The 12,826-nt window shown below is 34.3% G+C and overlaps 1 protein-coding gene across 1 annotated transcript in view; it reads left to right on the top strand.

The window, feature by feature from the left end:
* Positions 1-12,826, top strand: part of MMP16 (matrix metallopeptidase 16) — a 279,495-nt gene that overhangs the window by 238,681 nt on the left and 27,988 nt on the right. The window contains exon 7 of the mRNA XM_081266469.1: positions 257-395. Within this exon, the coding sequence (XP_081122595.1) occupies positions 257-395 (139 nt within the window). The remainder of the gene's footprint in view (positions 1-256; positions 396-12,826) is intronic.

Genomic DNA, 12,826 nt, shown 5'->3' with positions numbered 1-12,826 from the left:
TATGTAAAATGAGATCAAGTACTTTGACATTTTGCTTTGTGTAACATTGTGTGGTTTAGAGATTGGGAAATTAACGACAAACCCTTTTGTGATCACCGTGGTCAAGTTGTTTAGCTCTTTCCCTGACTGTTTTGACTTAAGACAGTGACAACGAGTTGAACTTAGCTTTAAAACCATCTACCCAACCACTGCACAGTGACATGCGGTGGAGGCCAGCACTTTGATGATCGATTGATGGCCTTTGCTTGGGTTGCAGGACCAGTGGTTTTGGCGAGTGAGAAACAACAGAGTGATGGATGGATACCCCATGCAAATTACCTACTTCTGGCGGGGCCTGCCTCCTAGCATCGATGCAGTTTATGAAAACAGTGATGGGAATTTTGTCTTCTTCAAAGGTAAGGATGTTTTTTTCCATGTTTGCCAATGCTGTGTTTGGGTCATGTTGTCCAGGGACCTGTAGCAGAGACAGAGGTGAATAAGTAAAACCCATTAAGGGGGATTAATTAGCAAATGGATTTTATGAAATAAATTGCATGTTAATTAAAACATAAATAAAGTAAATTTTGATTTTCTAATTTATGTTTTTCATTCAGTATTCTCATATGTAAGTCAAATTTTGGAGATATTCTATTTTCTGGGAACCTAAAGTTTTGACCTAAAAGCATCAAAAAAAATTAATTAAAGCCAGGCATGATAGCTATATGTGCCTGTTGTCCCAGCTAGTTGAGATGCCAAGACAGGAGCAGCAGTTTAGCCCAGGAGTTTGAGACCTGCCTTTGCAACATAGTGAGGACTTCATCTCAAAAAAATCAGTAAATAACCATTTATTATTTTTTTATTTATTGGTTTATTCTTTCCTAGGGTATTTAGAGTTATTGCTGGTTTATGCCATGAAATCTATTGTCCAACTTATTTTCAGATAGTTTGCCTGTTATTTATCTGAGTAAGGGATTTTAGTTTCACAAGTCCTATTAACTGCCTGACATGAAAAAGTAACAGCTGAGAAGTGAACTTCATGGAGTACTTGCTCCTCCCTCTTCAAACTTGCTAATATTCAAAATAACCAACCTTAAACCTAGGAGAAAGTAAGAGATGGATTGAGTTGAATTGTTAGGAGAATACACCTGAGCTGAAGGTAAGGAGAACTACAGTGCAGAAAGAATATGATCGACCATGTTATCCAAGAATCTAAAGGGCCAAAAAACTAGCTCAAACATGGATACATTCTGAGGGGAAAGAAAGAGAATCTTAACCAAAAAGTTCATTATTCTCAGGATCCAACTAGAGGAATTTATGATAATGACGAGAGTAATGGAAACAAGAGATTTGAGTAACAAAATTTTTAACTGAGATTCAAAGTGCCTACATGAAATGAAAGTATATCCTAGAATTTACTTTCTCTTCCCAGATTATTCCTTGAAAACAGAAGCAGTATAGTGCATTATATATAAAATCATGTGTGTTCTGAGGTCGTATCACCAATTTTGAACCAGGCAGTTTGCTCAATTCTCTTTATTTCAGTTTCCCCATCTGAAAAATGGGGCTTGTATTATTCCCCATCTCAGAATGATTTTGAGGTCTAAATCATTACTACATTGAAAGTATTTGGCACATGTATGCTCTTAATAAATGCCAGCTGCTGCTGCTACTGTCAAGATTACTAATGATGCTGTTGCTACCTTTCTGCTATTCTATAATAAAAGTGTAACTCAATTGGACTTGTATTCTGCCACTGCAGGTGAAGCAAGGGTACCACCTAAAGCTTGTCAATCTTAGTAACTGGAGGGAAGTTTTCTCCCCTATACCCTTCTTTGGTCGCAGGAGTAGTAGCAACAGAAAGAAGGAGAGGCTAACCCCAGGGTAACCTCTAGTTTGAGGGTGGTCCAAGGCCCAGTCTCACCACAGGATCAATAGTGCTCTCTACCAGGCACAGGGGTTCACCCCTGTAATCCAGCAGCTCAGGAAGCTGAGGCAGGAAGATTATAAATTCAAAGCCAGCCTCATCAAAAGTGAGGTGCTAAGCAACTCATTGCAACCCTGTCTCTAAATAACATACAAAATAGGGCTGAGGATTTGGCTCAGTGATTAAGTGCCCCTGAATTCCATCCTCAGTACCAAAAAAAAAAAAAAGAGAAAAGTATTCTCTAACACTACCACCTGAGGACTAACTGCCACCATTATAAATCAGACTGAGACAGCTTTTTTTCTTTTTTTTTTTTTTTATTCACTTTGCCTTTCGTGCTCACTAGTGAAATAGCTGGCTCCTTTTCATCTTTCAGTAACTAGTATCAAAGCCAAATCCTGGGTGCCCTCCACACACCCTATTTAAGTTATTCCTTCCCACTGACTTGCAGCACTTGTAACCGAAATTAAAAATTACCTATGGCATTCTAATGAAAATGTCATCAGGGATAGATCCTGTTTATATTTTTTTGATACCACTGTATGTTTAGTTCCTAAAACATTGCTGGGTGCATAGTAGATGCTCAGCAAACATTTTAATAAAAGCAATATTATTCAATACCAATTTGATATGGTAAGATATTAGTTATGGTGCTAACAACAGCAATAATTTGTCTCCAGCCACAGAATATTTTAATTTCTAGACTGTTACACTTGTCAGCTTTTGATACATTCTGAATACTAGGAAATATCTCCTCTAAGAAATTTTGTCACTCCAAGGACCCTGCCTTGATGCTGTTCCTCCAGTTTACTCTACTGGCCATTTCAGTTGACTTTTCAGAGCCCAGCTAGAAAATGAGCTCTCCTCCTCCAAAGGCCATTGCTATCCAAAGGGAGCCAGAAGTCCTGGGGGTGCCCAGTGTCTAAGGAGGGAAGTAGGAGCCTGAAACCCTGGGCTTAAATCACTTACTTTCTCTATCTTCATCAGAGCAATCACAATCAAAGTGACAGTCCCTGTTTTGCACTGTCTCTTTATATCCTTTATCACCTCAAAAAAAAAAAAAATGCAGAGACCCACCTCATTCCTCATCCAAGCCTGCCATCACCATTTACCATATAGGTCATGAGGCCATCTGCGTCCCTCTCTGGCTGTCCCAACCTCCTCCCTGCTTCAATTTTCTACATAGCATCTGACAGAATATACAAGTCACTCACGTACTCTTTCTCAGAATCCTTTTCACTAGAATATCAGACCCCCAAGGGAATGGTTTTCTTCCCTGTCCCTGCTCAGCTCTCCCTTTGGTCCTGTCTTATCCCCAATATCTTTAACCAGGATTTGAAAACCTTGTTCTGTAATCACCAAATAATAAATATTTTAGATTTTGTCATCACTATAGTCTCTATTATATATCCTCCTTTGTTTTTTATTTGTATGCCTGCTTTATTAATCTTTTAAAAATGGGAAAATTATTCTTAAGCCACAGATCATAGTTTGTCATAGATCTCTGTCTTAAATAATAACTGCAATAGTAAGCACTCAACAAAGATTTATAGAATAATAAAATGCAAGCCCTATACTGTGACCACAGAGCTAAACATGTTGGTCTCAGGCTACACCTGTTAGATTGGGCTCTTGTCACTCATAGGTTCATGCATTACTTCTTTAATTTTCTCTTTTCTTGTGCCTTTCTTGTCTTTATTTTTCTTTTCTTTCTTTTTTTTGGGGGGGCTTTGACTTTTCTTCTCTGAACATAGGACTTTTATTTTTTTGTCTTCTAATTAATACTACACAATAATGCTCATATTTAATCTGCATAATCTCATGTTTTCCCCTTTAACCAAAGTCCATGTTCATATATAAAACATTAGCCACATATTCCCTAAAAATATTTGGTGTTAACCTTGCTTTTATCTTGTATAAGAATTTGAAGACATAGATTCAACTATTTGGTTATAAATTATAAATGCCATCTTAGTAATATAAAAATAACCACAACCTTAATATTCATATAAACTCATAAATATCTTTGAAAGAATGGGACAATACTAGTCATAATTCAAACTACATATTTTGGCATAATTTACATATTTTCTTGAACTGTGGACAGAATTGTATTTGTACATTTATATGCAGTGAGAGTTGTGAGAACATAAATTATAAAAACTAAAAATGTAAACAATTTATTCTCTATATGTATATGATCAATTCTATATTTTTATCATATTCTCATTACCTTTTGGTATGACTATATATAGTATATCAAAACATTAAGGGTGGCTTCAGCTTTCAGTCAAAATATAATAACAGGTATCAGACATATCATTGTACCTTAAACACACAAAAAGTGGGCATAGTACATGAAAGGATTATTTTCAGGACACTGAGTACCAAGGAACAAAGGACAGTGAATCTCCAGAGTCAGATGACATCTGAAATTGCTCTGGGCAATTGCTCTGCCCAGATGCCTATGAAGAATTGTCCCCCAGAGAATTTTCTAGGTTGTAGCATGAGGTGGGGAAATTCAGACAAAAACTCAGAAGACTCTCCAATTGAGGACAGGAGTTGAGAATCCAGGGTGAACAAGTGGCTACACAGTTCAGGATAAAGTCATGCAGAGAGAGCTGCACACAGAGGCCTAGGGATTGGTAGACAGTCCGCACATACATTGGAGAGAGCATTGCTTAGTGTGTGTTTAAGGAAACTCAAGTTTAGAGACTCATTTAATAGGAGCAGAAGGAGCAGTGTCTGGCACTCAGAGAGGGTTTATGATACCAACTGCTACCTGCCACCTGTCATGGGCAGTGGATACAGTACTGAGACAGGACTAACCTTAGTAGTCAGGAATAATTATCCTAAAATGAGTACTCCCCTGGTCCTGCCTAACAAATATTTAAGGTAACACCTGAAGTCATAAAATCGATATCAAGCAACAGATCTATTTTAAAGTTCAAGAATATTTATAAAGATGTAAAACTACTAACCCCGAAATGTAAAATATAAAACATCTGCCATTCCCCATAAGCTCAGGAGCAAGACAAGGATTTCTGCATGTATCAAGTCGATTCAATATGATACTGGATGTTGTATCTAGTGTAGTAAGGCAAGAACTATAAATAAAAAGCATCCATATTACAAAGAAAGAATCACAGTAATAATACAGTTGTTCAAAGAGCAAATTGATTATTTATGTAGAAGTAATGCAGTCAACTAGAAAGCTTCTCAAATTGATAAGTTAATTTTGCAAGGTTGCAGGACACAAGATAATTATATGAATATCAATTATGTTTCTATAAATCTTCAAGAAATGTGAAGATTCTGAGATTTTGCCTTGCTTGCAAGCTACTAATTTAGTGTCACTTTCATGAATGTCGGAGGAAGACATGAGAATTTGCAGTCACAGAAAAAGACACACACACACACCAGAGTATAGATATTTTCAATAAGTTTTCTGAAGCCCAGTTCTCATGTTTAAATATGAATAGGGCCAGCTAACTCTTGTGTATGTAACCACTTTTGCTGCAAAAAAGGAACCACAAACTTAAAAAACTTGAATTCATCATAGTGAGAAGTAAACCTGCCTGAATTTTTTCCTGAAGTGAAGCATTTCTTTATTGTTTTGTACAGTAAACAAACCTTCCCCTAACTGGGAAGGAGACACTGTCTCTGTAATCCCAAGACTATTTGGTATACAGATGTCTTGGAAATGTATTACAGAACAAAGGCAGTCACCGCCTCTCTGCAAGACACACTGAAAAAGAAGATGCCTATGAAGAATTGTCCCCCATCTCAAACCAGCAAAGAACAATCAGGAATTGAAAGGAAAAAAAAAATAGTTTTCATGTCGTATTGTCCCAAAACATCAAGTAGTATGGAATCAAACTACAAACAATGTGAAAGACCTACACATTGGAAACTACAAAACTTTGCTAAGTGAAAGTAGACTTAGTAACTGTACAAATATGCTTTATTCGTGGGTCAGAGCACTCTGTATTATTGCCATGCTAATTCTAACCAAATTTATCTATAAGTTCATTGAAATCCTAATTAAAATATACGCAGCATGTGTGGTAGTAATGGTCAGGCTGATTCAAAATTCATATTCAAACATCCATATAATCAAAACCACTTTGAAATTACTACTTGATTTTAAGTCTTATTTTAAATTTATGGTAATTAAGACAGTGTGAGTTGGCTTAAAAATAGAAAAGGTAGATCACCGTAACAAAATAGAGACCAAAAAATGAACTCAAACATGTATGGACAAGTAATTTTTAACTAAACTTTCCTTTGAAAAGTAAAGAGAAAATTTATTGCAGAAAAGACAGACTTTTCAATAAATGTCCAAATATGAAAATCCAAGGATTTTGGATATTTGTATGTAAAATAATAAACTAATCCATACATTGTATCATATACAAAAATTATTTCAAAATGACTTTATCCTAAATGTAAGAGCTAAACCTATAAAACTTCTAGAAAATATTGGAGACAAATGTTTGAAACTTTGGCTTAGGAAAAAAATATCTTAGAATTAAATGTCAGAATCATAATCCACAAAAGAAAAAATAAATTAAAAATTTCTCTCTAAAGACACTTTTTAAAATTTTTTATTCATTTTAATTAGTTATACATGACAGTAGAATGCATTTATGTACTTTGTTATACAAAGATGGGATATAATTTCTCATTTTTCTGAGTGTACATGTTGCAGAAATACATTGGTCATGCAGTCACAGATATATAACAGTAACAATGTCTGTTTCTTTCTACTATCTTTCCTATCCCCGTATCTCCTCCCCTTCCATCACTTCACTGTACCTAATCTAAGGCACTGACACATTTAAAGAAATGAAGTCTAGCACAGACAAGGTACAATTTTTGCCAACCAAGTATAGGATGAAGGCTTTGTAGCCAGAATATATAAAGAACTTTAAAAACTCAATGCAAAGAAATCAAAATCGCTCAATAAAAACAAGGAGAGTTTAAACAAAATTTCACCAAGAATGATATATGGGTAATAAATAAGTACATGAGGAAATGCTTAACTTTATTATTCATTAGGAAAATATAAATTAAATTCACAATGAGCTACCATTACCGATCTGTTAAAATGGACATAATTTAAAAGATTGACAATGTCAAGTGTTGGCAAGATTGAAAGGAACTGTAGCTTTCATTCTTAGATTATGTGAATGCAAAACTGCACACTCTTTCTGGAAAACACTTCCATACATCTATAATTGCAATATTACAAAATTGGAAACAATTCAAGTGTTCTCAAGAGGTGAATGGATAAACAAACTGTGGTACATCCAATAATGGAATTATATTCAGCAATGAAAATGAACAAGCTACTAATTAGCACTATAACACAGATGAAACTGAAAGCAGTTTTGCTGAGTGAAAGAATTTAGGCAAAGCAAAGGTACATAATGTATCATAATATTCTTATAAAATTATTGAAAATGCCAGCTGAAGTATAGCAACAGAAAGTGCCTCAGTGGTTTCCTGGGGAAAGTTGGAGAGAAGGAATACAAAGAGGCATGAGAAAACCTGGGACGATAAAATTGTTCATTATCTTGATTATGTTGATCATTTAATGGGTATATTTGTGTCAAGATTTAACAAATGATTTACTTTAAATATATGTTGTTCATTGCATGATAATTATATCAAAATAAAGCTGTTATTAAAGAAAAAAACTTTACTATGCATTCCTGTCTGTGTTGGAATAGTTAGTTCATGGAAACAAAATATTCTAATTTTAGTTCCTTAGTGGTGCTCAGTGAGAGTCAGGTGGGGTGACCCCTTAAGCACAGGCACCTCGCTCCTCAGGAACTGCCCACAAGTGAAAGTGCCAGCATCTGAGAACTTCAGTAGAATCAAAATTAGCTGCATCTTAATAAAGAATTTATCCATTTACTGAAGATAGAGAAAAATTTTATATAATCTCAATTTTAAACAATACTAACTTACAATGATATAAAGTATTATGAAGTATTTTCTAATGAATACCTATAATGGAAATGGCTAAAAAAATATGTTGATAACCACTTCCTAGCTTATCGTTTCTATTTTATATTGTTTATCTGTATTCTATTATTCCTCATTTCTTTAGTCTTATTTTTGTTTATTTTTAAATGTTTTACCATTTTATTACCTCTGTTTCTAATAAAAAAAAAAAAAACCTTAAAAGAAAGTAAGGTACAAGTAAGTACATAAACATTTTAAGGAATTTTTTTTAATTCACCTATGTAGATTGTGTGGTCTGTTTTTGTTTGTTTTGTTTTGTTTTCTAATTTATATTTGTTTGTTGTTTTTTGTTTTTAATTTTTTTTTTAAATTTTGTTTGTTGTTGTTGTGTCGGGACACCATCACACACTGCCTCCACCATAGTGAAGATTCTCTGAAGTGTTGTAGCTTGTGTTTGGGTGTGGGGGGAGGGTCAAACCCTGGGCCTTTCTTATTAAATGTCAGCAGGCTGGTGACTTGGCTTGTGTGACTATCACTGATCAACCTCCCATACCCCTCTTCTTGACATTTGGCAGGGAACTCCAAGGCATTCTCCTTTATTCATGTTCATAGGGTGGTTTCTTTTGCTAGAGACCCAGGAATTGAAAATGCATCACACCTCAAGGAAGTCATCTGCTTTTCTCCAGCAGTGGAGTGCATTCCCCACTGTGCTTGTCAGCTATCTTACTATTACTCAGGTAGATCCAATATAATAGGGCAACATTTTTGTAAACAAAACTAAGGCAGATGTTTACGTTCTCAATTGCTAGTCATATTCAGACTGAATGGTTATGAGATAATAATATTTTTTTTAAAAAATCTAGGTACAATCCTTTCAGGAAGAGAAAGTAAATTTTAAAATGAAGCTGCTAAGCATTGTCAAAATCGAGTCGTTGAAAAGTTCTCTCAAAATTCCTTTTGTTGCTATTATTTAATAACTTTAAACAGTACTTTTCACTGTGTCTGACAGTTTCATTTCAAGAAGTAAAAATCATTTATAGGATGGAAACTAAAATATATGAGGCAGAAAGAAGAGCATAATAAAATTTGGGAATAAGAAAGGCGTACAAAAGATGTACAGAAAAAGAATAATTGTCTAAAAATATGTGGCAGCAGAAGATGGCGAAGAAAAGAGCTGTTTATTTCAGAAATGGTTTCTATTACTTGCATTTTTACTTCATTTTGAATGAATACTCATAAACCAGCAATTTCTGTATGCTGCTTAGAATTCATTGCTCCTGTGAGGTTTAGGGAGTTCTAATGAAGTTTATTTGAAATAGAAACACATTATTGCTTACATAATACAATGGATACCCTAAAAGAAATATTTCACTATACATAGGTGTATGCAGTGACTACTTATTTTTCTGTAGAATGGAAAATTATGTCTAAAGAGCTATACTAGATTGAGGGATTTACATTTAATGGTATTAGTAACTACAAAAATGAATTTATAATGTGAATTTTTAGTATCAGAAAATTCTGATATTAACCTTTTATTATATATTGAGATGAAATGGTCATCTGAATCAAAGATCCAAATATTTGATGATTGAAATTCTTCATTGATGATAACCTATTCTTTCAACATGTATTCAATAAGTCTGTGGTGTATTTTGTTATATCTATTTGGATTTATAATTCAATTGGCAGTATTTTCATATCAGTATTATTTGCATACCTAAAAACGTTCTTCCTCCTCAAAAACCTTTTATTCTCCAAGTGGCACAATAAACAAAAGTTTGCAAGTATACACAGAGGCAAAGTTAGGAGGCCAAGAGGTTTACTGAAGAGGGAAGTCAGCTTTTCAAGGATCAAGGGAGAACAAGCTGCTACACCTATGACATAGTCTTGGCAAACCCAGTGTTGAAATTCAGAGCAAAGAGTGACTATTAAAAGAGTCTTATGTAGAGCAGAATAGCCAGGCTTCAGTATTCTGCATTGTTTGTTCTTTGGCTGGAGGCTGCTAGAGAAGAGCATGACCTTCACCCAACTGATACCAGACTCAGAAACACCTAGCTGATGGCAAGTTCTCTCTTGAAGGGAGATCTGAGCCATACACCTCAGTGGCTACCACATTTGCATATGCATTCAAAATTCTTTGTTAACTAGATAATATTGTGGAACCTAGAAAACATAAATGCTAGAAACCAAAAGTCATATGACCTTCAGAGTTGTATATTTATTCAGATTTTCTTACCTATCTACTTATACACAATAGAGAAATTAAAACATATTTACAATAAAGAGCACTAGTGTAAATCAGTATACCTAATCATTTATTATTGGTATTATTTATTTACTGGAGTAAGTGAAGAGCAAATTTGACCAGTATTTCTGCTATGTTATAATATTAAGAAGCACCATTACGGACACCATGATATTTAATATAGTATATTTGATATCTCATTATTTCCAGAACTCCAAATGAGAGGTGTTGGATCTTATGCACAAATTAAAAAAAAAGACTCAGATATAGTGACTTTGCCAGGATCTTACAGATCATAATTGATAGCTCTGCCATCCCTATTCTGACTTTAAACCTTTTGCATGCTGAAGTAAACCAAGTATCTAACAAAAAAAGGAAAAAAATATATATATGCTTTTTGGTATTTTTTTTCAGATTCTTGAAGTATTTTTAAAGAATACATAAATATAGAATAGTGATTAGCTCAGGCTTTGGAGTTATCCAGCAATTAATGTGCATCCCCATATTTCCTGTAAAAGGCCACACAGTAAAGGCTTTATTCTTCAAGATCATATGATCTCTCTTGTAACTACTCAGTTCTGTCATGAAAAGGTCATGGAAAACATAGGCAGTATGTAAATAAATGGACATTATTCACAAATAAAGCCAAAGCTAGTGTTCCTAGTTTACTGACCACTGTTATATTAGAAGACATAATATATAAATGTTTCTGTAGAGTTTTAGGGACTCTGAAAAACAAGTATAGCTGATTTTATTTTTAATTTAATTTAATTTTTTTTTTAGTAATGAGGCAAGAGGGGTATCTGTTGACTGAAGATACAATGAGCAATAATGAGTAAATACAACCCTGTTAATAAATGTAGAGGAAATCATAAGCAATTCTGAATACAAAGAGTGTGAATCTGTTTTGTTTAGACAGTTGATTTGGGATAATAAAGTGAGCACTGAATTAAAAGACCTGGACGATAGTACAGATCTATTAAAAACTGCCTGTATGGTTTAAGGCACATCCCTTCTGGGACCTGTAAAATAAATGGAGGTGTTGGCTGGGTTCTCAACAATCTTTCTGATTTAGTACATCTAAATAATACAGTGCACTTCCACCAGTAACATGGGCTCAGTTGCAGGGTTTTAAGAAACAGGTATGAATCTTAACTTCCAGAGTAGGCACTGTCTTCTTGATTAATAAAGAAGAAAATGAAGAGGTCAGATGTCATTAGAAACTACATTTATCCTGGAAGGAATAACATTTCATTTAATTATTAAATTCTTCATGGGATTTTTTTCTCTAGTGTCTATATTCTCCCCTATTCTGTCTGCTCCACAAGAGCCTTCTTCATCACTATACCTGCAGTTCCTATTTCAATGACTCTGTAGGCTCTTAATAAGCAGACTTTGACTAGGTAAATAAATGAATCCCATTGAAAAATCACCATAGTTGATGATTCATAAAGTCCTTTCTAACTCTCAACATTCTTTGTGATTATACTTTTTATTTAAAGTTTCTCAGCCTTTAGCTCTAGCTTGTTGATATTTTCCTCTACATTCTGCCAAGTACAATGTCAATGAGGACCAGTTTTTTCCACTTGCTCTAGAATATGTTGACTCCATATGAAATCCAGCAAATACCTTCATTCTGACCAAGAAGCAGTATTTTCTGAGAACCAGACAGTCTGATGGTAAGGTAGTTTAAAACCTACCTTTTATGTTCAAAATAGAATTAGTTGATTATGAATTTCATGTACTAAAAAGCTTTGGAAATAAATTAATTTTGTCATGTGAACATCTTTATTTACTAAGATACAAAACTAATTATATAATTGTATCTCCTTAGAAAACACTTGGAAAATTAGATGTTATCACTCATAATCATTGTTATTTCCCTGAATTCTATGACACAAATACTGCAGGCAAGGTAGATGTCTCCCTTGAAGTTTTGTATTTAACTGCTGGGAATCCACCAGGCAAACCTATGTTTGCTGATAAGTTTTCTGGTTTGCCTTGGTTTTTAAAGTGCACATAAGTTCATATTTTTAAAAATCACTTGGTGTTTTTTCCTAACAGAAAATAATGCTATTCAAGATCTTCTATAGCAAAGCTATGATCATTAAAAGTGAATGACTGAATATTTCTCCTATTTGTTGATGGAAAACACTATACCAACAGTATAGAAAAGTGTTTTTGTAACACAATTTTTAAGTAACAGTTTTGTACTAGAATAAGAATAATTTCCTAGAACAACTGTTTGTTTTTCACAACATCCTCTCCTGAGACACAAGGACAACTTATCAACTAAGCTTTTGTGAACATTTTCTCTTGCCATGTACACCAGGGCATCCTGGGTATTGATTCATCCAGTTTAATCCCTGGAAATAGTGTGAAGAGACTGTCGTGCAAATGATAAAATTTAGGAACTGAGAAGGGAAGTATTGTAAAGCATGCCAGAACGTCCCTGCATGAAAGGACAACTGAGTTGAACTGATTAAAGATTTACTCTAAATAGCTAGCATGGGAGACATCGAAACTATATACCCTTTCCTAATTAAAAATGAGAGGAAAGGAAAGAATGCCATGAGTCACTGAGGTGCAGGCCAGCAGAATAGGCCTTTCTTTTTCTTCTATTGTTTTAAGATCCTCTATTTTAATAGCTACAGAGATATGACTAAACTATGGAGCATACTGTGAAACAGCTCCTTGAATGT

Source organism: Spermophilus citellus (assembly GCF_964194105.1).
Source record: "Spermophilus citellus genome assembly, chromosome: 14".
NCBI classification, from domain to species: Eukaryota; Metazoa; Chordata; class Mammalia; order Rodentia; family Sciuridae; genus Spermophilus; species Spermophilus citellus.
The sequence above is the reverse complement of the archived record's forward strand: the minus strand, read 5'-3'. Positions and strand labels throughout refer to the sequence as shown.